General features: G+C 36.4%; 1 protein-coding gene and 1 pseudogene across 1 annotated transcript in view; both read right to left on the reverse strand.

Annotated features, from left to right (window-relative positions):
* Nucleotides 1–24,046, reverse strand: part of GRID2 (glutamate ionotropic receptor delta type subunit 2) — a 1,398,327-nt gene that overhangs the window by 500,030 nt on the left and 874,251 nt on the right. Inside the window, exons 7-8 of the mRNA XM_028117832.2 lie at nt 17,478–17,639; nt 2,214–2,333 (exon numbers count right to left, since the gene is read on the reverse strand). Coding sequence (XP_027973633.1) covers nt 2,214–2,333; nt 17,478–17,639 — 282 coding nt within the window. The remainder of the gene's footprint in view (nt 1–2,213; nt 2,334–17,477; nt 17,640–24,046) is intronic.
* LOC148164887 (DNA replication licensing factor MCM4 pseudogene) lies at nt 10,999–15,519 on the reverse strand (annotated as a pseudogene).

Below are 24,046 nucleotides of genomic sequence, written 5' to 3' on the forward strand. Positions count from 1 at the left end.
CATGGATGGAGCTAGAGAGTATTATGCTAAGCAAAATAAGTCAGTCAGAGAATGACAAATACCATATGATTTCATTCATATGTAGAATTTAAGAAATGAAATGGATGAACATGGGGGAAAAGAGATAGGCAAACTATAAAACAGGGTCTTAACTATAGAGAACAAACTGAGGGTTGTTGGAGGCGAGGTGGGGGGGATGGGCTAAATGGGTGGTGGGTATTAAGGAGGGCACTTGTGATGAGCCCTGGGTGTTATATGTAAGTGATCAATCAGTAAATTCTACTCCTGAAACCAGTTTACTGTAAACTAACCCCTCCTGTCCACCTCTCCTCCAGTAACCCTCAGTTTGTTGTCTATAGTTAAGAGTCTGTGAAACTAAATGCAATTTAAATAAAAACTTATATGTATATATAATATATATATTATATTTGTAACTTCTAGAATCAATTATAAAAAAAAAAGACAACCCAAAAGAATATGTCCAAAGGACTTGAGTGGGCAATTAATTCCAAAAGAAGTCTGAAGTGTCAAAAAGTACAAGAAAATATACAGAACCTTTTTATAATCAGGGAAATGAAAATTTAAATCATGAAGATATATCATTATATACCCAATAACTTAATAAGAATGTTGAAGTCTAATGAAACCAAAATTTGGTGAGAACACAGGACAATGAGAACTCGTTACACTGTTGGTGGTATGAAAGTTAGTAAATCTCTACAAAAATGGGTTTGAGGTCATAGAGTAAAGTTTCAAGATATGCTTTCTTATATTAATTAATTCTACTCCTGGATACCAAACTCACAGAAGTATATTCACAAGTTTCAGAGTATATATTTAAGATATGTCCAAGAATGTTCATAACAGCTTTGCTTATAATGGTCTAAAAATGGAAACAGACCACAATGGATTGTTACACATTCCCTTTGGTAAAAACAATACAGTAATATATAGAAATAAACTACAACTACACGTAAGGACAAGAACAAATAACACAAACAGAATGTTGAACATAAGAAGCAAGAAAAAAGAATATATGAAATATTGAGTCCATTCATAAACTGAAATTTTGGCAAAACTCAATTATGTTATTTAAGGATATACATAGTGATAAAATTATACTTAAAATGTAAAGAAATGAATATCATAAAATTCAGACTAATGGTTATGCTACTGAGAAAGGAGGCCAGCGATGTATCAGGGAGAAGTATGTGGGGGTGATTAGGATGCTTGATATGTTGTATTTCTTGGCTGTAGTAGTGGTTGTTTCCTTTAAAATAATTCACTAAACTATCCTTGTGTTTATTTATAGAGTTTTTATATGTCTCCTTTGTTTCGCTATAAAACAATAATTAAAAAAACATTAGGGTAGTTTCCACTCCTCTCTAGCATAAATTTACCAGGAAGTTTTTAGTGTGGATTAGAATAACTCCTAACTTTGTCAGATCTAAGTTTCTCAGCATCCTATTCTCAGCACTGGAGAGAAACACCTACTGAAGAACCTCTTATTCTCAATGCAGCCACCTTTATACAGTTACAAATTTACAGCTGTGAGCTCTGGATGTACACTCAATTATCTTAGGTTTTTTCCTACCAAAAATATATAAACACAACAAATCCAAACTATAGAAAATTCATTTCTGCAGGGGTTCTTATTTTCTCCTTGAGAAAGTTAGTGAACCAGTAGTTCATAAAATATCCTTTATTGACATTCATATTCTTACATGTGATTTGTAGTATAGAATAAGAGCTCATTTCCTGCAAACCATTTTCTACCTATTACATGACACATAGAATTTGAACTACTGTCAATGTCACAGTTTAGAGTAGACTTTTCCTCTTTCTATATGAAATGTATCAAAGCTCTTATTCTGATTTTGTGCCTGTTACAAGTTAAAAACCAAGCAGTTATGCATTGTATAAATGTTAAATTCACTACTTTATACAAATTATTATGATAATGAATGGAAGATGATGGTAGTTCCCTAGATCACTTTTTTCCTTTAAATTATTCTAAGGCATAAATAGAATTTATTGCTTAATACTTCTGATAATTACTTAAGGTCATTTAAATGCCTAATTCTCCCCTCCCCATTCTCTTTCAAAATACAATATGGGCTTTAATGCATACTGTGATCATATGACATGGAGAAAAATCAAACAAAACTATAGTTACTTTAGGAAAAAACACGTATCAATGTGTCTGGTCTTACCTTGCGAACACCTCGGCCAAGCTCTTCTCCATAGTTGGTTCCAAGAATTTCAAAGTGAACATTGGGATTTCCTCCATTCTCTCCAAATTCTAGTTCTCCAGTCAACCCACTGACTCCACCCTAAAGTAAAGATATCAGTGTAAGATTTCAGAAGAAGTAAAATAACAATAATAATAACAACAATAACAATAATAATGAGAAGTGGGAGAGAAGGAGAAAAAGAAGTTCTAGGAATACTATTTCCATCAACAAAATAAATATTATATCAAGCGTGTAATTATTAACAGGCTATTGTACACATAATAAATGGAGAGCAATTGAAAGTTGACCTTGAGAATAACTTAATCCAATCTCATCCACTTTACAAACAAGGAAATTTATACTCAAAGAGTCAAATGACTACTGAAATGACACCATGGTAGAGCTGAGACTAAACTGCGGGCTAGGATTTTTGCCGCCATATCTTGTGAAATGCACAGTTCCATTAGTCAGAAAACAAGATGCTTCTGGAGAGCATAAAATCTACTCTGGAGACAAGTTTTGACAATATTCTTTATCTAGCACAATTCTAATTTGATTTAAAAATTATATCTGGGAATCTTAAAAGCCACGGTTTCTAACTTATTGGAGATTTAGTTTTTCCTTCTTCTTTAAATATCTTTTCCAAATTAAAAAAAAATTAAAAAGCTAAATTAGGCTTGAAATCTGTTTTTGCTCTTAAATAGTAATGCTGGCTGTTGAGATTCATTGGGAATTTCCAAACTTCATCTTTCATTCAACATGACAGATGTTCATTTCCCCAACAGATGGCAATGTAGGTCATACTTCTCTCTCTCTTGTTTACCACTCCTTTCTCAGTTTAGTTAATCAGCCTTCACCTTATTTAGGATTTTACAAATTAAAATCATATTCCAAATCACTTCTATACTAAAGCATTTTAACTTAGAATTTCAGCCTGATAATCACACTTATTTGGAAAAGTTACCTCCATTTGTAAATTCCTTCGATTATCACCTCTATGATGTTGATACCCAACTATATCTCATTTTGCCATAACTTCTAATTCAACGTCTAGGCTTTTTTGGCAGGTTTTATGCTGTTTGCTACATCTTCTACTTCATCTGTGTCTGGGAGCCCATCATATGACTCTATGTTCACAACAGATTCAATAAAACCATTGCCTAATCATTAATTTCAATATTTATTTCATTTTTGCAATAACAATAATCAACAAAACTGATCCTCCACGATTATTTCTTAATAAGCGAGCTTCTCTTTTATTATCTGGTTTTATTAATGAAAGTATGTTGAATTTGATATGTCTATGTTCTTCTCATACATGAGTTAGCAGTCAATAGCATGGATTTTGGAGTCAGACTACCTGAATTTGATAAATGATGTTAGAATCCACTAGAGCTGGTAAACCTGGCTAAGTCACTGAATTTCTCTATACCCCAATTTCTACATCTATTAAATAGCAAAATAATAGTGCCTACCCCAGAAGACTATTATGTGTCTTATAATACCATACCCATAAAGAATATAGAAGAGTGCTTTAAAAGTGGTGAGAGCTTAATTACTATCATCATCATCATCATCATCACCATCATCATCATCTACATGATTATTTCATTCTTTAATTTCAAAGACTTTCTAGTTTTGTCAGAAATTGTAGACATACTCCTGGTCTTTTTCAACTAGTTTATTAGGGTTGCAAAATTTCATTTTATGCTTGGATATTTATGTAGTTTTGGGAAATGTTTTTGCAAATTTTGACTCAGTTACATTTCATTGATTAGTATTTGGGGCAAAAAAGTGTTAAAGCAGCTGGTCTAAGATCCATTCACTTATTTTACTGTTATGTGTGTTGTGGGAGGAGGGGGTGCGGGTCAGGAGAAGAAAAAAAGAAAGGAGGTAAGGAAGTTTAATGTCCTTGTCAACTAGAACTCCAGGTAGAAACTAGTAATATTTAATAGGAAGAAGAGTCCTTATCTATAAAAGCCCTTAGCAGGATGTCCTCCACTGAAAACTTATTGTTGTAAATAAACTCAGAATCTGTAGATTAATGGTTTATGGCTCCCTGGAAAATGTCCTGAAGCTTTACCCTTTCTAGAGTAAAAATGGAGACATTTCATATGTAAATGCTCTCTGTTGTATGAGGTAAACTGATGAAACTTTCCTTGGAGACAGAATGTGCGTGTCCAACGTGGAAAGAAAGGATTCGGAGAACCATGTAGAATGCCCTACAATCTCTCTCCTCTGTGCCTCTTAATTTCCTGTATCTTGATATGGGCAAATGAACCTATTATTGCACGTCAATTTGATCCTATGTGTTCCTTCAGTATTAACATCTCAAAGAATCCAATTATCACTCTAGAATTTGAAGACTGGGGTAAGTACCATGGATCTTATTATCATGAATATCTCTAAATAGCAAATACTGTAGGAGTTTGACTCACAAATATAGCTTATATTTCTAAACCTAAGTAAAATTCTCGGTATACTAAAATCTTCTATTACAGATTTTCTTGTCCTAATTCATACATCTACCCCAATAATATCTCCTAATTACATCAGAGTTTAAATTTCTGTGTCAGTACTTTATTTCTAGGGAAAAGAACAAAGATATTATGTATCAATATGATTGCTACATTGCAAAAATGCTATACTCCTGAAATTTTTAAACTTTTGAGCACTAGATTGCGTGGCACTATATTATTATTCCCTGTCAATACTCATATGGCCTATCCATTGCTTGTATCTGGTACTGGGGCAGTTAATACTGATACGGCCTATCCATAGCTTGTATCTGGTACTGAGCAACTTAGTCTATTTACACTGTATACAAGGTACAAAAAAAATGTAAATCAGGGGACCTGCACTTAGTTAACTGTGGCCTCCACTTACCTTGTTCACCTTTTTGACTCTGTAATTTGTCTTCTTTGTGTTACATTCTTAATGAGCTATTAGCATGTGTAATCAGTAAAATCTTCCCTCATGAAGATATAAGGGATGCTTGAGAGGTTGGAATTTCAAGCAAATAAACCCTTTATCTGAAGCCCCTTGTTATCTGCCCCCAACTTAACCTCTCTGATTTTTGATTGCCTAAGACTATTCCCATGCTTTTGAGCTTTTTCTTTTTCTTTTTTTTTCTTTTTTCATTTATCCTCAGATCAACTTTGCAAACTGAGCCTTGATAAAAATACGTGCTGGCCAGGTGGTAATGAGCAGTCATTATCTTTGTGCATGCACAGTTGCATTTTTTATCTCTTGGTGATGCAGCAGATTCTAAACAAAACAAGCTAATGGGACATTGATAGTATGAATAACACATACAAGTAATTTCTAAACGTCCTTTAAATTGACAGTAAAAATTGCTGCCAGAGTAAACCTTTTTTAAAATACCAAGTAAAATTGGTCTTGATTTCATCCTACCTAATCTATATAGGAATACCAGTGGGTATCAAATATGGAATGGAGAGAGGCGGAAAAATAAAATAAGGAGAATCAAAGGTTGGGATTAATTTATCACTGGATAATCAGTTTCTCAAAAGACAGAAGTTTGTTGTTCCCCTATAGATAGGATAAGTTGGAGGAAAAAAAAGAAGAGAAAATATTTACTAAGAATTTATTTCCCTCTGTTATGAGGCTAAAGGACTTTTACTTATGCTTGAACTGCACAGTAACTTAGAGATACTTTTGGAGGATCATATGGAACATCAAATATTTATGACACTCGCCTAATTTCCTTATACATATTTCTAGGTTCCTTGCAACTTGCAGACATGCTTGGTAACCAAGAACACCCTGTTAAAAAAATATGAGCCCAGAAAGGCAGAGATCACACTGAAAGATGCCAGACTCAGTGGTGTACCCTGGTGCCCTCATGTTTCATAAGTTAATTTCAGAGAGAAAAATCCCTGACAGGAAATATTACATCTCTACCCAGAAAAAAAAATGTAATGGTAGATAAATACTACATTATAAGACGAAGAAAACCACAAAAAATAATAAAAAAAAAAACACTTCATTTGCGTGAAACGTTTAGGAAAATTTGAAGTTACCATATAACATTTATGTGTGTTATATATGCATACATATGTGCATATGTGTATTTGCCTATACACATATGCATTAAAATATTCATTCATAATAGATACTTGCAGTGAACCGAGAAGTCAATAGTTGTTAGTATTTTGATTATGCTATCTATATCTTAGAGATAAAGACACTGAGGTCCAGATGACAAGTTATTTGAGGAACCTGAACTGAAATCTCCATCCTATGCTTCATACTTCTTCCCCTAGACTATATAAACTGTGTGCCCAACATTATATATATATATATATATATATATATATATATATATATATGTACATATCATAGTGGATTGCTCAAAAATATATGTTGAACTGAAATAAGTTAAAATTTATACCATTTTACCCACTTCGTGATTCAGATGTCCTGAAACTGGAGTATACATTGACATGTCTACAAGAGTCCCTATTCTAAGGGCATAGACAGCATTTTAAAAGCTCTAGTGGCAAAAAAAGTTTATTTGCACACGTTATTGTAAAAACGCTATATTGTATTCCAAGTCAGTCCTGCTGCTGGTAAGTCAGATTATGTTTTCCTAAACTATCTTTCTCTCCTTCAGGTTTATAAATTCTAAATGGTACGTGGTGCTTTACACCAAAAGCAAAGTAATATGTTTTCATTCCTCTAAGTATACAAATTAAGTAACAACAACAACAAGAGCCCCAACTTATTAGGGTTATTTTTCTCCAAGTCAGAAGCCTAGAATCTTCTCTTCTTCCCTGCATGTTTATGTTAAGTCACCAAATCTTATTTTAATCACCTAAATATCTCTCAAAGACATCTATTTCTATCCATCCCTACCACCAACACCATTGCCCTGGTTTCCTTTGAGTTGGAACACCAGACTGTTAAGTCTCATTTTCTCATCCAGTCTGTCTTGGTCCAATGGCAGCTGCAGAATGAATTCTCCACTTGGCAGCCACTGAGTACAATCCAATTTTGTCACCACCACCCCGCCCCCACATTTAAAATACCTCAGTAGCTTAAGCTTGCCCCTTGAATAAAGTTCAGGAACTTGAATATGGTTTACAAAACTTTTCATAATCTTTCCCTGTCTACCTTATTTTAGCTAATGAGGAACCAAGTCCCTATTCTACCTCTCTTCTAGCCACCCCAGTTTTATTTCAGATGCCTACATGCGCCAAGCACTCTTTCCTCCAAGCCCGAGAATATTCTCTTGCCCTTGCATGAAACATCATTCCTTCCCCATTCCTGGAATACTCTTCCCTTTCTTTTCCCGGATAATAACCACTCATCTTAAACGTTTCCACATATCTGTCATTCTTATAGCTAAGGAGGTCCTCCAGTCACATATTTCCAGAATAGTTGGTGTTTCCCTTTTATAGAACTAATCACACTTGCAATTATTTTTGGTATTTCTATTTTCCTTCCTTATTCTGTGACCTCACGGTACAGCATATGGTAGCACTCAGTAAATATTTGTTGAATGAATACCATATAAGAATTAGAGTAATTTCAATATTTTTGCCATTTCAAAGAATACTTCTTTAGATACCAAGATGCATCAAGATCTCTTTTAGATAGGCTAGGTATCGATACGAGAAAATGTATTGGTACTAAATGATTTGAGATACTGACATAAATGTTGATATATTCTATCTTGCTACATATAGTATTGAAAATAATCACCATAAAGGATTTCGCAGAAATTGATCAATTAAGCCAATGCTGAAGTGTTTGATTTAAGGATCTAGCAAATCTTGATTGGCTTACTCATGTAGAATACATAGAAAATGTCAGTGTTTATATGTAATCACATATTTTGAGTGTAGTATTTTTCTTAGGTTTTTTAAATTAAACTAAAAGAGATAAGCATATTATTTTTTTCTAAAACTCAGCTCTCATTTTGTCATATCCTTGCTCAAAAAATTCTTTAGGACCTTTTATTTACATACAAAATAATTTCCTCAATCTCTTTCCAGTCGACTATTCTCTCCATGTATTTTATGCACTCTGGTAAATTAATCAATTGTTGTCATTGTCCACATAATTTATTCCAATAGATATGGCAGCTAGAGTGCTCCCACCACCTGAAATATCCTCTCTTCCATAGCTTTACCTATCTTAAACCTGTTAATTTTCAAGTTCCCATTAATATGCTATCAGTTTCATGCAAATTCTTCTAATGTGTTTTCTCTGTTTTGGGTCAGGTTTCCCAGAAAATAGCTCTGAAATGGGGATTTGCTTGCGTGCAGCAGGGTTACCTGAAGTCCTCCTAAGAAAAGCACCTGCCAGGGAGTGCAAGAAGAGGGGCTGGAAAGGGAGAGGTGAAACAGTGATGGAAATACAGCAAGGGCTCAGGTGATGCCTGGGGCCAGTCCCTGGGGAGGAGTAAAATCACTCTGGAGTTATCCCCATCAGCGGCAAGGGACTCAGACTATCCTGCAATGATGGGTCACTGGGTGCATGCAACTCTAGGAAGGAAGTGGAACAGCTCCCTGCTGCGCAGGGCAGTTCCTGGACAGAGGCTCAGCTGTGTGCCTTCCTGGGAAAGAGCACCTCAGCTGAGAAATCAGGATTGAGTGTGTACCACCGCATGGCACACTCTTTCTAAGATTCCACAGGTTCCTATTTTTACCACTTTGAGGGCCTTTCGTTGTCTCTCACCTTAGAGGATAGCTTTTTGTATAATAATGCCAGTACTCATTACTAGGCTCTAAATTCTTTCTTGGGTAATCACATAAAAGAGTTTGAATAATACATTCCACACTATAGGCATGTGATAAATATCTGTTAAAAGAGTGATAAATACATGAATGAACAGAGTGTACTCTTGGAAGCTGTTTCAACATTAACAGTAAGAAAAAAATAGAAAATGATTGCCATTTAATTTTAGAACAAGTCTGTAAATAAAAATACTCTGCCCACATTTCCTGAACGTAATATTCCACAAGCTAAGAAAGACGGTAGATCTATATGGATTAAACTGATTTCTAAATGTCCCAGGGAAGTGGTTTTCAAACTGTGGTTCTAAGAACCAATTGTGGTGGGAGTCCATCTATGGAGATCCTCCCCCACTTTCTTTCAGAGCAGCTCAGGTGTTGTTTTACTTATTATTTAGTTTAAAAGGCTTGAAAGTCTCTAGGGCATGTAACCTTAACAAATTTAAATTATACAACATGAAAACTCCTTACCAAAATATATACTACAATTAAATGTAGGTTCTCATAATACACTAAAGAATGCGTATGTGTGCTAATAAACTTTTCGCCACAAGAGCTTATAAAAATGCAGTCCATGCCTTTAGAATCGTCCCCTTGCAGACTCCTCAATGCACACTCCAAATTCAAGGCATTTGAAAAAGCCACATTGAAACTAAGATATTGTTTATATAATATTTACACATGGTACCTCTACCCTTGATTTCTCGGTGTGTGGTATTTTCTTTAGCCAAATGATTTTGACAGTAGTGAATAAAACCACTATGCAGGGGCGCCTGGGTGGCTCAGTTGGTTAAGCTACTGCCTTCGGCTCAGGTCATGATCCTGGAGTTCCAGGATTGAGTCCCTCATCGGGCTCCCTGCTGAGCAGGGAGTCTGCTTCTTCCTCTGACCCTCTCCCCTCTCATGTTCTCTCTCTTTCATTCTCTCTCTCAAATAAATAAATAAAATCTTGAAAAAACCCACTATGCACAAGGAAAAGGATATATGGTATGGTATACAGAACACAGAGCTGGAAGCCAAACAACTTGGTAATGAAGCTAATTTGCTTTGTAACCAACTCTTAATAAATCATTTAATTTTTCTGAGGCTCAGTTTTCTCCACCTTAACACTGGGGAAGGATTAACTTTATTTTATATGGGTTACTAATAAATAAAAAAAATACAAAAATAGAAAAATAAAAATAGAAAGATACATTCCCTACCTAATTAAAAAAATCTCTTTTCAAATATACCTTTGAAATATTTAATAGCACAACACCTGTGGCATATTTATTAAACCAAGATGCTATTTATCATCAAAATTATACAAGTTTAGAAGTAGAGGCTAAAGCAGTTAGTCAAGAAAAGAAGTTTTATTTTATTATTTTTAAAGTTCTCTCTGTCATTTATTGATGAAAAAAGTTTTGTACAGTAGGATAAAGTGGCAGACATTAACCTAGAACCCAATCATTTCTAGCCATTATTTCCTGATCTTACAGTAGCCATGAGAACAAGCCCCTAGAAGGAATTATGCTTGAGTGCTATAACAGGGAGAAAGGCTCTGATTAAGTCTTATTTCATATTACAAAACCCCCAGGTATATGGATGCTTGCTATTAAAAAGTCAAGCACAAAAAAAACATGACCCAGAGTGCTACCTTCAAAAACACTGGCAGCCAGCTATCTGTATATACATACAGATTAAAAACCCTGGCGCTAAACAAAAACAAAAACAAAAACAAAATGGCACTACAAGAAAATAATTTCTACCATATATGTTGTCAAATGGCATCATATTTTTACTCAAAATGTGGAGGGATAAATGAAAACACACACTTTATGAAAACATACCCTTTCCTAAGAAAATTGAACCCAAGTTAAAAATTTCTTATGTACCCAGATAATGATTTTAAGTATCTATTTCTGCTGATGGCAGCTGATTGGCCTATATGCCAAACATATATGGAAGCAAGTGCAATGCCCAAGTGCAGACAAGCAGAACACACAGCACTGCTCACAAAAGATTCAGAGCAAGCAAACGGTTTTTCCAGCCACTGTCAAGATGTCATCATCAGCTAAAGCATGCAGCTTTATGTTCTTCAAACATATCTTTGGTAATTGCTATGTCAGATTGTCCCTGAATATCCTCAAAAAGTTGTGAGTATTTTAGAGTTGGTGTTTGCCATTACGTAAACTCAGTTTTTTCAGTGTTTCAGCTAACCCTTCTCTCCATTTCAGAGAGGTGGTATGCATTTCTGTAGTAAGAATAGATTTGTCTATAGTGTCAGTCCAGGGGTTCTGCTAAGCAAATTAAGGATTTCAGCTGACAAGGGTATGCAGAAACCATTCCTCAGCTACTACTAATCTTCTGATCTCCCTCAAGTCTACATAAGCCTGGATGAGAGCCTGGCTGGCTTGCTGGCTCAGCCAAGACATGACTGCTATGGGCATAAGCAATGGAGTTCTTCAATACTGCCACATTTGTGAACCCCTTCTCCACTTGCTCCTTGCTCTGGTAGTGCAGAGCCACGAGGTGGTGAACCAGATGCCTGTCACAGGCTTCATCCTGAGGGTCCAGCATGAGGAAGATCAAATCAAACCTTGATAATAACATGTGAGGTAGGTGGATATTACCAATGGCTGTTTTTTAGGATTCCATTGAGACTCAATAGAATTTGCCACTGCCAGGATACAGGTGTGTGCACTGAGCTGACAAATAATCCCAGCCTTTGCAATAGTCAGCCGTCCCATGACGTTGTGCAATGCTGATCTCGTATTTTCATTCATCTTCTCAAACTTATCAATGCAGCAGATGCTATCTTCACTTAGGTCAAAGGCACCAGTCTTTAGGACCACCTGTCTCATCTCGGGGTCTTTTGTTACTTAACACTGTTAAGTCAGTCCCAGGAGACTGGGTTGTACATATACTGCAGGAGCTGGGACTTACTGGTCCCAGGGTCACCACACATCAAAATGTTGTTCTCAGCACAAAGTCTGTCCTTTCCCATGCGACTAAAATCTTTCGTTTTTCTAAGGAGGAGCTGAAGCAAGATTCCCTTTTTTAAATCTTCACGTTCTTACATGCTTGGAGCTGAGACTGAAGCAATCCTCTCATAAATGCCTTGCTTTCTGTAAAGCTCCTTAAGCAACACCACATGCTTCTCTGAAAACAGTTCCCGTTCTGTATCTTCATCTGCTTCTTCATGCAGATGTTCTGCATCCATTTTCTGATAATAAATGCCATCAATGTGGGTTTTGTAGACAGACTTCACATTACTCACTCTTGAATTGACTCAGTAAGAACAGCTCGATAGATGTCTGTACTGTTTACTCTGTCCCCAGGTTGAACCTCGTCAACAAGATCATTGTGGGTAAAAAGGATGACTGCATGAAGCATCTGCCTTGCAGGCATATTTTCAGAAGACTCTTGAAGTTTGATCATCTGCTTGTCTGAGAACACAGAGTGGTTGTAGGTCAGCCCTCACCCACGTAGGGCTCAGCAATTCAGCCATGGCCCATTTCCACCAAGGCAGTGTGAGTGCACACCTGGCATTGCAAGAAGGATTTCTGCATCTTGGGAAGCAGGTGGGACATCCTAATCAACACGCCACTGATGGTGACAGACTGGTCAATGTCTTCTGAATTCAGACTCATGCAATTAGTCTTCAACACAGTGAATGGTCCTACTTAAATCTGATGTTGTATGACTGAGTCCGGTAACTGTCAAAGAATATCTCATTGACAACCATGTTAAAAGTTAAGATAACTTCCTGTGGGTGTACAGATTTTTGTCAAATGATTTTATTCAGTTTACACTTTAACATGGCTCCCCAATAATATTAATCACCCCATCATTGCACGTACAAACATCCAGCAATATCTACAGAAACACTGTCTTCTTCAGCCAGAGGGTCAATAAAACGTTGAAGAAAACCCCCAAATTTTCTTCACATGTTGCCATATTTACATATGTTGCTCAAATCACAAGTTTTTGGCCTAGAGACTGCTCACTGGCCACTGTATCCTGGGTTGCTGGCCCATCCCGCAAATTCACCTACAGACTCTGTTATAGACCCCACATCAGGCCTCTACTTTATGGGTGTGTCGCTAACACCACAGCTTGGGGTTCCTTCTACCCAAGAGCTGGAAGTGTCTTATGTCAGTGGTGAATTAACATTAAAATCAAGGTGAATAGTTGAAGAATGCATCAGAAGAGAGCTGGAAAATATGTCCTGCGTGGCAGGCTTCTGCAGGTCAGTTCCAGGTCAGGTTGGCATCAGCAGCAGCTCTCCTGTAGAGGTAGAATCCTTACCTCTACATCTCTGAGATGGAGATGACCTGGCATTCTCACCTGGAGCAGGAAAAGATGGCCACCTCTGAGGTACGTAAGGCTCTCGGGTGTACCTGACAGGTCATGTTCCCAGACAGCCCCAAGTAAAGAAGAGAAACGTGGAAGTACCTATCTTACCACTTCATAAAATACATTGTAAAGCTTCCATACAACAGTTTCCTGGAAACCACTGCCTCTCCCCCCCCACACCCTCCATATAAATGTACTGGATATTTACAGTACTTATGTCAACTGTGTTGTTTCTTAACTTTTTGTCTCACCGCCCCCCTAAAAAGAATATAAATTAATTAAGGGACAGACCTTCATTCTTTCACTTGTCTCTTCACAGTGACACAGAGGCTTTGGAAAGTATACATAGCTAGCATGTCCTTAATATAGACATGCAGTGGTTACTTGAATGTAATTAAAAATTTTATCACTAGAATGTTCCAATTGTAATAAAGAGCCTGACCTCATTTGTGATGTTTGGCTGCTGATTTCTTTCTAAGCTTTGGTCTCCCTGTCCCCTTTGGCTCCACATCTGGACATGCCAATCAAGAAAGCTCATCCTGCACCTCCTTTGCTGACACCAATAGGAAATATAAGCCTTGAAAATCTCTAGCCCAAGTACATGGGAATTTTTCCCAGTCCCACCTCCTAGCCACTAGCAAAACCTGACCCACTCTTGCTGCCTGGCCCAAGCCAGCCTCGACATCCCTGAGCCCACTCTGCTCTCCTGGGAGTTCCTGTATGAGTAGTAATCTTTCAAATTTTCCTGGTGCATGCAGTATTATCAACTTTGACATCTGAATGGGATGACCAAAATACTCTTATGAGGCAAAGCAATATGACTGGGGAAAAAATAACTCCATTTTTGTCAAAGTCAATTTGAAACGTGAGACAACAAATAATGAAACTGAGCATGTGATTCTTGATGTCAGGGTTAGGTGTTCAAGCCCCATACTGGGCTGAGTTTACTTAAAAAACATAAGGAAACTGAATATCTGCAATGATATATATCATTCAAACTTAGTCTCTAAATACATAGAATGGATATACTCCTTTAAAAAGTGTCACTGGGCTGAAAGCTCACTGGGACAAATATACAAATATTCCCCCCAAAATAAATGTTATAATTATTATATTAAATAATTATTTTGACTATACATTTTCCAACAGCAACATTTCGTATAACTGAATTGTTCCATGAGAACCACCTACATATTATGGTGTGTCTATTTCCGTCCCCCTAATACTTTCACTAAATAAGTATCTCCTAAGCAAACTCCCAAATTATTATCCTGTTTTTGTGAGGAATTTTCAGAAGAATGAATATATTCAGGTTCCTGCATCCTAGCCAAACCATGAATTAATAAACTGGCAGGATCAGAATCATGTTCAACAACTTCCCTTGGATTCATACCTGCCAAATCTCTACATAGACAGATAGGGAGATCTTGGCAACACTTTGTGAGTTTAGATTTGACTTACTCATTTTTTTAGTTGAAATATCTTACTCTGCCAATATATTCAATGCATTTAATTCTCAAGCACTTCCGTTGATAAGAGTCTAAATTCTCATTAAAGCAATTCTTTCACAGAGAGGAAACATACCAAGAGAAAGGTCCAGGCTATTCTCCATTTGCAACATTTCTTTCTTCCACTTCCTGGTTTCTTGTACATGTAGTTCACTTCTAATGATAAATTTTTAATTTTTTCTCTGGCTTTTCTAAATACATTCATATTTCATTCGACTAGCTTTCTCTTTTTGTTTCAGGAGCGAAAGGCGAACACATCAGAGAGAAAAGGATGGGTAAAATAAGGAACATAAACTTCCAAATGTCTGTCTTCTTTGTGCAAAGGGTACAGGAGAAATTTGTTTGTTTTATTAATCATTTCATTTTAAATCCAAGAAGCTGTGTGAGACAAACAGAAAATGCCAGCGAGGATGACATGACAAAGAGGCTAATAAACCACAGAACCCTTATACCGGTGAGAGAGCTAAACAGCGTAAACTGCCTCCCGGGAACAGAGCACGTAGCTCAGCCAAAGCAGGTCACAGCCAGGCTAACCACTACACTGACACTGAGGAAGACGAATGCACCAAATATCTAAAATAGTTCACGAACTCTGCAAAATATTAACTGTTTAAGAATTATATCTTTTTTATAAGATAAATTAAAGATCATCTCCTCTAATGTCTTACCATGTATCATGTCATCGAAAAACAGTGAAGTCTTGTGCTTATTTTTTTCAGTTGATGGTACATTTTATAGAAAAAGAAGACCCCAACTATTTATACTTTGTGACAGGCCCCAGAATAAGTTGAGTATCTCTAATCCTAAGGGTATTAACAAAGGCAATTGAAAACATTTCAACTACTAACTTTATACTTGCATACAATTCCCTGAGAAGTAAGTAAGGGCTCCTTGTTTTATGCATGTATGTGACTTTCTGACTTTGTTTCTTAATTTTTTTTTAAATCAGAAAAAGAGAGAGTGAGAGAGTGAGTATAAGCAGGGGGAGTGGCAGGCAAAGGGAGAAGCAGGCTCCCTGCTGAGCAAGGAGCCTGATGTGGGACTCGATCCCAGGACCTTAGGATCATGACCTGAACTGAAGGCAGCCACTTAACTGGCTGAGCCACCCAGGCGTCCCTGACCTTGTTTCTTTTAATGTTTCATTTCTCTATTACACTGCCTTGTGCTTTGAATTGACAACAATATTGGTGACAAAAAAAATCCTTTTAAAAGATATCTCAACAAAAAATGACTTATTGTATCCCCTTTAGGTGAAAATTAAGGAGAGTGAAATGTTAATCAAAAGTTACCTTCTTCCTAGAAACATCGCTAAAGGCAAGGGAAGCAAGAGCAAAAATGAACTATTGGGATTTCATCAAGATAAAAAGCTTTTGCACAGCAAAAGAAACAGTCAACAAAACCAAAAGACAACAGACAGAATGGGAGAAAATACTTGCAAATGACATATCAGATAAAGGGCTAGTATCCAAAATCTATAAAGAACTTCTCAAATTCAACACCCAAAGAACAAATGATCCAATCACGAAATGGGCAGAAGACATGAACAGACATTTTTCCAAAGAAGACATCCAAATGGCCAACAGACACATGAAAAAGTACTTAACATCACTCGGCATCAGGGAAATCCAAATCAAAACCTCAATCAGATACCACCTCACACCCGTCAGAATGGCTAAAATTAACAAGTCAGGAAACGACAGATGTGGGCAGGGATGTGGAGAAAGGGAAACCCTCCTACACTGTTGGTGGGAATGCAAGCTGGTGCAGCCACTCTGGAAAACAGTATGGAGTTTCCTCAAAAAGTTGAAAATAGAGCTACCCTATGACCCAGCAATTGCTCTACTGGGTATTTACCCCAAAGATACAAATGTGGGGATCTGAAGTGGTACGTGCACTCCGATGTTTATAGCAGCAATGTCCACAATAGCCAAACTATGGAAAGAGCCAAGATGTCCATCGACAGATGAATGGATAAAGAAGATGTGGTGTGTACACACACACACACACACACACACACACACACACACACACACACACACACACACAGAGAGGAATATTATGCAGCCATCAAAAAGAATGAAATCTTGCCATTTGCAACGATGTGGATGGAACTGGAGGGTATTATGCTGAGCAAAATAAGTCAATCAGAGAAAGACCTGTATCATACGATCTCACTGATATGAGGAATTCTTAATCTCAGGAAACAAACTGAGGGTTGCTGGAGTGGTGGGGGGTGGGAGGCATGGGGTGGCTGGGTGATAGACAGTGGGGAGGGTATGTGCTATGGTGAGTGCTGTGATTTGTATAAGACTGTTGAATCACAGACCTGTACCTCTGAATCAAATAATACATTATATGTTAAAAAAAAGAAGACGATAGTAGGAAGGGAAAAATGAAGGGGGGGAATCGGAGGAGGAGACGAACTATGAGAGACTATGGACTCTGAAAAACAAACTGAGGGTTCTAGAGGGGAAGGGGGTGGGAGGATGCGTTGGCCTGGTGATGGGTACTAAAGAGGGCACGTATTGAATGGAGCACTGGGTGTTATATGCAAACAATGAATCATGGAACATTACATCAAAAACTAATGATGTAATGTATGGTGATTAACATAACATAAAAAAAAAAAAAGTTACCTTCTTGATGGTCTCCAGCATGGAACGCCCTCCCTGCCAAGGCTTGGAATTCTTTCTGATACACGACAAACTGGCCATGCTGTGCCATTTTCGGTCCTCCAGTTTTTTGTGAAAAGCATTAGCAAGCAAAAGCACTGTGTCATATATGTAAAGGTTTGAAATCTGAAAAGACATTAGACGGTAATCATTAGAATCATTGATGCCGACCATCAAGAATAAGGAGAAAATCATCAGCTCGGCTGTTTCCGTTCATGTCATAAATGGCTGGTTTACTGGGTTATTTATTAAGCAAAAGGTTTCTTTTTTTCATTTCCTGGGCAATTTCACCATTGACAATGAAGTCTTGTCTGATTGTATGCCTCAATTGGTTTTTCAGCTTATTTAGGTGTGAAAGAGAAGATAAAAAAGAAAAGTTTCGACAGAGGCAAGGCTGTTAGTGTCAGATTTTGATAATCACTGGCCCTCATTTCATCCTGAAGAGGTAAGGGTCTAAGAGCTTCAGATTGGAAGGGCAAACTGAATAATACATTTTCTGAATATGTCAAGTTTTTGCATTCTGATTATTCAGATGGAGAAATATCAACTCAATCTTACATATAAAATGAGTGTCATTGGTGCAAGGAAAAGGAAGTGGCCATCTGTGTATATGCACATGTCTATGGGGATTTGGTGATGAGAAAATGAGAGAACACGGCACCACTCATAAACATTACAATTATCAAGGATCTATACAAAATTATCTAGTTATACACAGGTATTGCAATTTATTAACATGACAAATACCATAAACTATTAACTGCGTGTGAATATGTGTTATATATATTAATGCTTTCTTCTTCCAAAGTAATCATGTCATTACCTTCCTTCTATATAAATTGAAAAAATGAATCATGAAAATTTTTGCTATGATCTATTGCACTCTTACACTTAACTCTTGCCAGAAGTACTATTCATACTGTCAATTATATAAGGTATTTATTTTTCAAAGAAATTAGAAATTATTTAGGAAATATAAACACCAAGAGATATCCAAACTCAATAAAAGATTTTAAATGTTGTATTATTACTTCTCTGAAAAAAAATAAGACACAAAGTAAAACAAATGAGAAATCAGTGTAGCTATGAAAGTTAAATCCATCTTAAAGTGTTTAAATTTCCTCAGACTTTTAAACGTATCTTGTTATCAGTTTTTTCTGAAAACAAAGGGGACAATTTGTTGATTGCCCTTTGTTTATGATTAATTATTAAGGAATCTTATGAAATTGTCTGCCCACATCACCGAATGGCACTAAATTTCAACTATTGGGATGACAGTTTAATATGAAAAACTGTTAATAAGCACTTCCTAACAGTGCCTAGGGGAATCTTAATCACTTGTGTTTATTAGGCATCACTTTATATGCATAGTACTTAGGGAAGGCAGGCCTTTCTTTAAAGAGACATGGACATTAAGGAGGGCAGGTGTTGTAATGAGCACTGGGTATGATATAAGACTGATGAATCACTGGCCTCTACCTCTGAAACCAATAATACATTAGATGTTAATTGAATTTAAATAAAAGAAATAAAATGATGTGACTTGAAAAAAAAAAGACATTGCATGCTCTTATGTACCATGTGAAATACCAGTTTGTTCTTTATAAGGAAATATTAAGGCAGGCTAGTCTCACCTTCACCTCCCTGTACCTCCCCCGCCAGATAATTACTAGAGAGACTAGGGGGCGTGGCTGAAATCTGCAATGAATGAAGACTTGAAGATAAAAGTAGTTGATGAATCAAAATTCAGTTTGATTTAGACTTCAAAGACCCAAAAGGAAAACCTTGGGACATTTTCTCAATAATCTTCAATAATCTGGCTTCTTTCAACCTTTCCTTGCTTCACTTCCTCAAACTTGCTTGCTTTTATCTCCCCAGCTCTCATTGGCTTCTCCCTCTGACTAACTGCTCTAAGTGTATACATGAAATGGTTGGGGTAACACTCTTTGATGTCTCTTTACCTTTCTCCAGCTACCTAACTTCTAATATTTAATTCACAGGTCCACAAGTTAGGTGAATCCTACCCTGACAATTTCTCAGGACTCTACTTGTGTCCAGGCTAATTGGGCAGTCTTCTTTAACTCCCATAATGCTCATGTTGCATGCCTCTATTTGCAACATATCGTACTAGTAAGATTTTTTTTTTTTAATTTGGTTTTCACACTAGAATATGAGTTCCTTCGGATAGGGGCTCATGGTAGTGCAAAGTCCCCTTTGCACTCTTGTTTCCCTTCTTTATTTCCTCCTGGCTTAGCCTAGAGCCTAGCATACATTTGGTTTTTGATAAATAGTTGTCAAATAAAAGAAGACAAAAGAAAAGAAAGTCAGGTTTAATATCAGGTATATCTGACAGAAGTCAAGATGTGAGAAACCTGGCAAATTGCGTTCCATCCAAATCTTGATCCTGCCATGGCACAGTGTCTTTTGCAAACTCTGAGGCATTACCTTGAGCATCCGTGCTGCTCCTAAGGGTGAGTGCCTTGTCCTTGATATATGACAGGTGTTTTCGACAAATGACTGCCTCTCATTCCCACCTTCCAAACTATGGAATCGAAAGGGGGGTGATGACATTCTCTGAGATTTCTATTACCCCTTCTATTACTTCTTTCTCAGGGAAGTGCCTATCCTGTTTGCAGGTTCATGCTCTTTCCTATGCTACAGTCCTATTCTGCTATCACCTACTGGTCTCTTGGTCACTCTATATTCATGAGGTCTTTGACTCCCCTTCTCACAGTGATTCTCAACTATCTCCCTGCATTTAAAGAAAACGTCACTGCAATTTCTACTGAGATGATTTTGACTTCTATTCTGGCCACAACCAACACAAGTGACTATTTACTGGATGCAAACACATATCTCCTCTAACATCTTAAACTCCAATTTCCCCACCATCTGACCAATCATTTCTATCTTACTGTCGCTACACTTGTTTTCTGACTTAACTGAGCCCCCAGCACCCACCTCCTTTATAAGACAACCTTCCACGAGAGACTATGGACTCTGAGAAACAAACTGAGGGTTCCAGAAAGGAGGGGGGTGGGGTGATGGGTTAGCCTGGTGATGGGTATTAAAGAGGGCACGTTCTGCATGGAGCACTGGGTGTTATACGCAAACAATGAATCATGGAACACTACATCAAAAACTAATGATGTAATGTATGGTGATTAACATAACATAACAAAATTTTAAAAAATTAAAAAATGAAAGAAAAAAAAGACAACCTTCTAATATTTGACAGCATCCATCACTTGCCCTGAAACATCCTCTTTCCTTCAATTGTTCATCATTTGGTATAATTTCTAGGCTGCTCATCATCTCAGCATTTTTCTTCTGTCCTTCTCTTATTTTTTGATGTTTCTGTTCAGAGTTTAGAACTCATAACCAACACATTATTGCAGATGTGATCTGACTAGGACAGAGTAGTATAAGGGGCTATCTCTCTTGATCTTAGCAAAATGCTCTGCTAAGGAGACCAAGATTACATTAAAATGGTTTAGAGCAAATAGGACTTGTGCAAGGTTCAAACAAAATTTGCCTTCATCTGAATAACTTTAAATAGCTGTCAGACCAGGTCTTATCCACCCAGAGTTCCTGTAATGATTTTGAACCTATCCTTTATCTCTTTGAAATTTCAACTTTTAGGTTTATTATTAGTCAGTGAATATTAATAATTTGGATCTTGATTATATAACACAGCATAAGCTTTCTCTCCTGGCTTTGTGTCATTTACAAATCTGATAGGCACCATTATTCACTTTTATTTGTGTAATGGTTAATATTTGAAAATGTAAGGTCCAAGAATACTATATTTGGATGACCATAGAGAGTTTCTTGCACTTCAAGAGTAGAATATTTATAATCATTATGGTTGAATATTCTTTTAGTTCCATAATTCCCAAGTTGAAGGTAAAAGAAGTTACGGATATTAGAAGTAACCACAGTTACAAAATATATCTAAGCCATGTTCTAGGCATATCAAATTTGCTCAAAGATTTGAAGAATAAACAAAGTGGCAAATTATTTGAAATATTACTTTTAATTTTAAAGAAACTCATAAGTTATAACTTTTAAGATAATGAGACTTTCATATATTTGAACTTTTTTCTTTTTCCTCTTCTTCTTTTTTTTAATCGGAAAACAGAATGTTTACTACCACCTTCTATCCTTAGGAGTCCTTTATTGAAATATTTGTGTGACATCAGCCTAGTTAGACTTTTTAATGCCTTCCTATAAGGATTCTACGAGAAAATTGGTCAAACACTACCTAAAAATCAATATGCAATAAATAGGTTTATAACATTCTCTCAATTTAAAAAATTAGTAAACAGGATTTAGTTTGGTAGTGCTTGCTTTTAAGGAGTCCTATTGTCATATCTGAAGTATCCCAAATCATGTATTTAATAATACACTCTACAGTTTATCCAAATATCAACTTTTAGTGTATTAAACTCTGTCAGAATCTTTTTTCTTCCCTTTGAAACTTGGAACAATATACCAACGTCATGTACGTGGGTCTTCTTCCCAAGTATATTTCTAGTATTTCTACTTATAATATTGTGATCATATCTACTGCTTTATTTACTATTCTAAAACAATTATTTGACCTCATTTTAATGCAGTAAGGCATACTCTTACCATCTCCAAACTCTGATCCTTATAAATGAGTGGTCTGCTTTTTAAAAATAACTTTAATTTTTCCAATTTGAAGACAATTTTTCTTAGATGGAGACAACAGAAGCAAAAAAAAAAAAATGAACTTTTCTCTTTTCTCTCCATTAGCAGCCAGATTAACATTAGTTTCACCAAGCAGTGAATGGCTCACTTTTTTCTTGTTTCATATATTGTAAAAACTTTGTTTCTAGAGCTAAAAGTTTTCTTTAACATTTATTTTGCAACTTCAACTCACCCTTGATTTTAGTCTTTCTGGCACTAATTTAAAGATTTGGAAAACTTGTTTTTTGTTCTTTCTAAATCTTCTCTTTCTCTGTACATTAAATTAAGTAAAGCCCAGAGACCTCTACTGAGGCTCACCTGTACCCTCTTCTCCCCTGTTGTACTGATTATTGTGATTTTATAGTTTGGGTTTCTATTTAATAGTTGGGTCTCTATTTTTAGAGCTCACTTGAGTCATACTTTCATACTTTTACTTTTTCTGAGTTATTTTTAATATACCTTGCTGATAAGATAAAAATCTGTCTGTTATCCTATTTACCTGCAATTTTTTTTTATGGTCTCCAAGTTGAAGGTTACTTCTCTGAAGGAATCCCCTACTCCCAAATTTTTAAAACATATTTTTCTTGTTGCTTCCTCTAACTTCAGTGAGATAAAATTTTCACCAAGGGAAGCCTCTATATCAAATGCTCTGCTTTTAGTGGAACATCTTAAATTCAAAAGCCCTGCATTTAGATTCTTAATTATATAAATCTCCACATATAAAATTTCTTTCAGTTTTTCTTTTATATAGTAAATATTTTGTCAAAATCGATTATGTATAATAAGCAAGTTACTGTGTAATAAATCCTCAAAGAAAAAGTAATTTTCTTATTCCATCTGTGGGTTTGATGGGAGGAAGATGAAGGTGTGGGATAAAAGGCGTGGTGTTTCCTGTACAGTCTTAACTCATTATATAGGCCTGGGGATATGAAGAGAAAAAGAAAGAAAGAAAGGAAGGAAGGAAGGAAGGAAGGAAGAAAGGAAGAAAGGAAGAAAGGAAGAAAGGAAGGAAGGAAGGAAGGAAGGAAGGAAGGAAGGAAGGAAGGAAGGAAGAAAGAAAGAAAGAAAGAAAGAAAGAAAGAAAGAAAGAAAGAAAGAAAGAAAGAAAGGAAGGAAGAAAGAAAGAAAGGAAGGAAGAAAGAAAGAAAGAAAAAAAGAAAGAAAGGAAGGAAGGAAGGAAAGAAAGAAAAAGAAAGAAAGAAAGAAAGAAAAAGAAAGGAAGAAAGAAAGGAAGGAAGGAAGGAAAGAAAGAAAAAGAAAGAAAAAGAGAGGGAGGGAGGGAGGAAGGGAGGAGGAAAACATTTGTTCCCTGATTTCAAGGTACTCATTAACTGAACCAGAAGAATTATGCTTTTAGGTGAATGTGCTTTAAAATACTGTGTTGTTACTTTCTGCTTTCCCAATTTGTACATTTCCTGCTACTTCCTTTCACAGGAATGGCCTTTACTATTTCAAAATTTTCTTAATCAAAATTCTTCCATTTTCTCCATTTAGAATTCTATTATTTTCGTATCAATCAGGCTCATGACCAATTAATATGAAAAGATGGGTCATTATAAGCACATAAGACTGGCATTAAAATTTAAACAGGCCTTGTTTAGGCTTCAGAGTGGCTTACTTTAACCATTGCCTTCTCCTTAATTACATTCAAAGCCATAAATATTCATGAAGAAGCAAAGCCATGTGGTAGGTGTGATGGAGGAAACAAGCAGACGTGTACTTCAAGGGATGTTATGATACCAGATCCTGGAGGAGACCTAGTCTCAAAGAGCCTAAAGCCTAGTAGGGAACACAAAGTTCTGTGGGCAATGGTCCTGGTA

The sequence above is a fragment of the Eumetopias jubatus genome, unplaced genomic scaffold (genome assembly GCF_037043125.1).
Source record: "Eumetopias jubatus isolate StellerSeaLion01/CBP00866 unplaced genomic scaffold, mEumJub1_p1.0 scaffold_2, whole genome shotgun sequence".
NCBI lineage: Eukaryota > Metazoa > Chordata > Mammalia > Carnivora > Otariidae > Eumetopias > Eumetopias jubatus.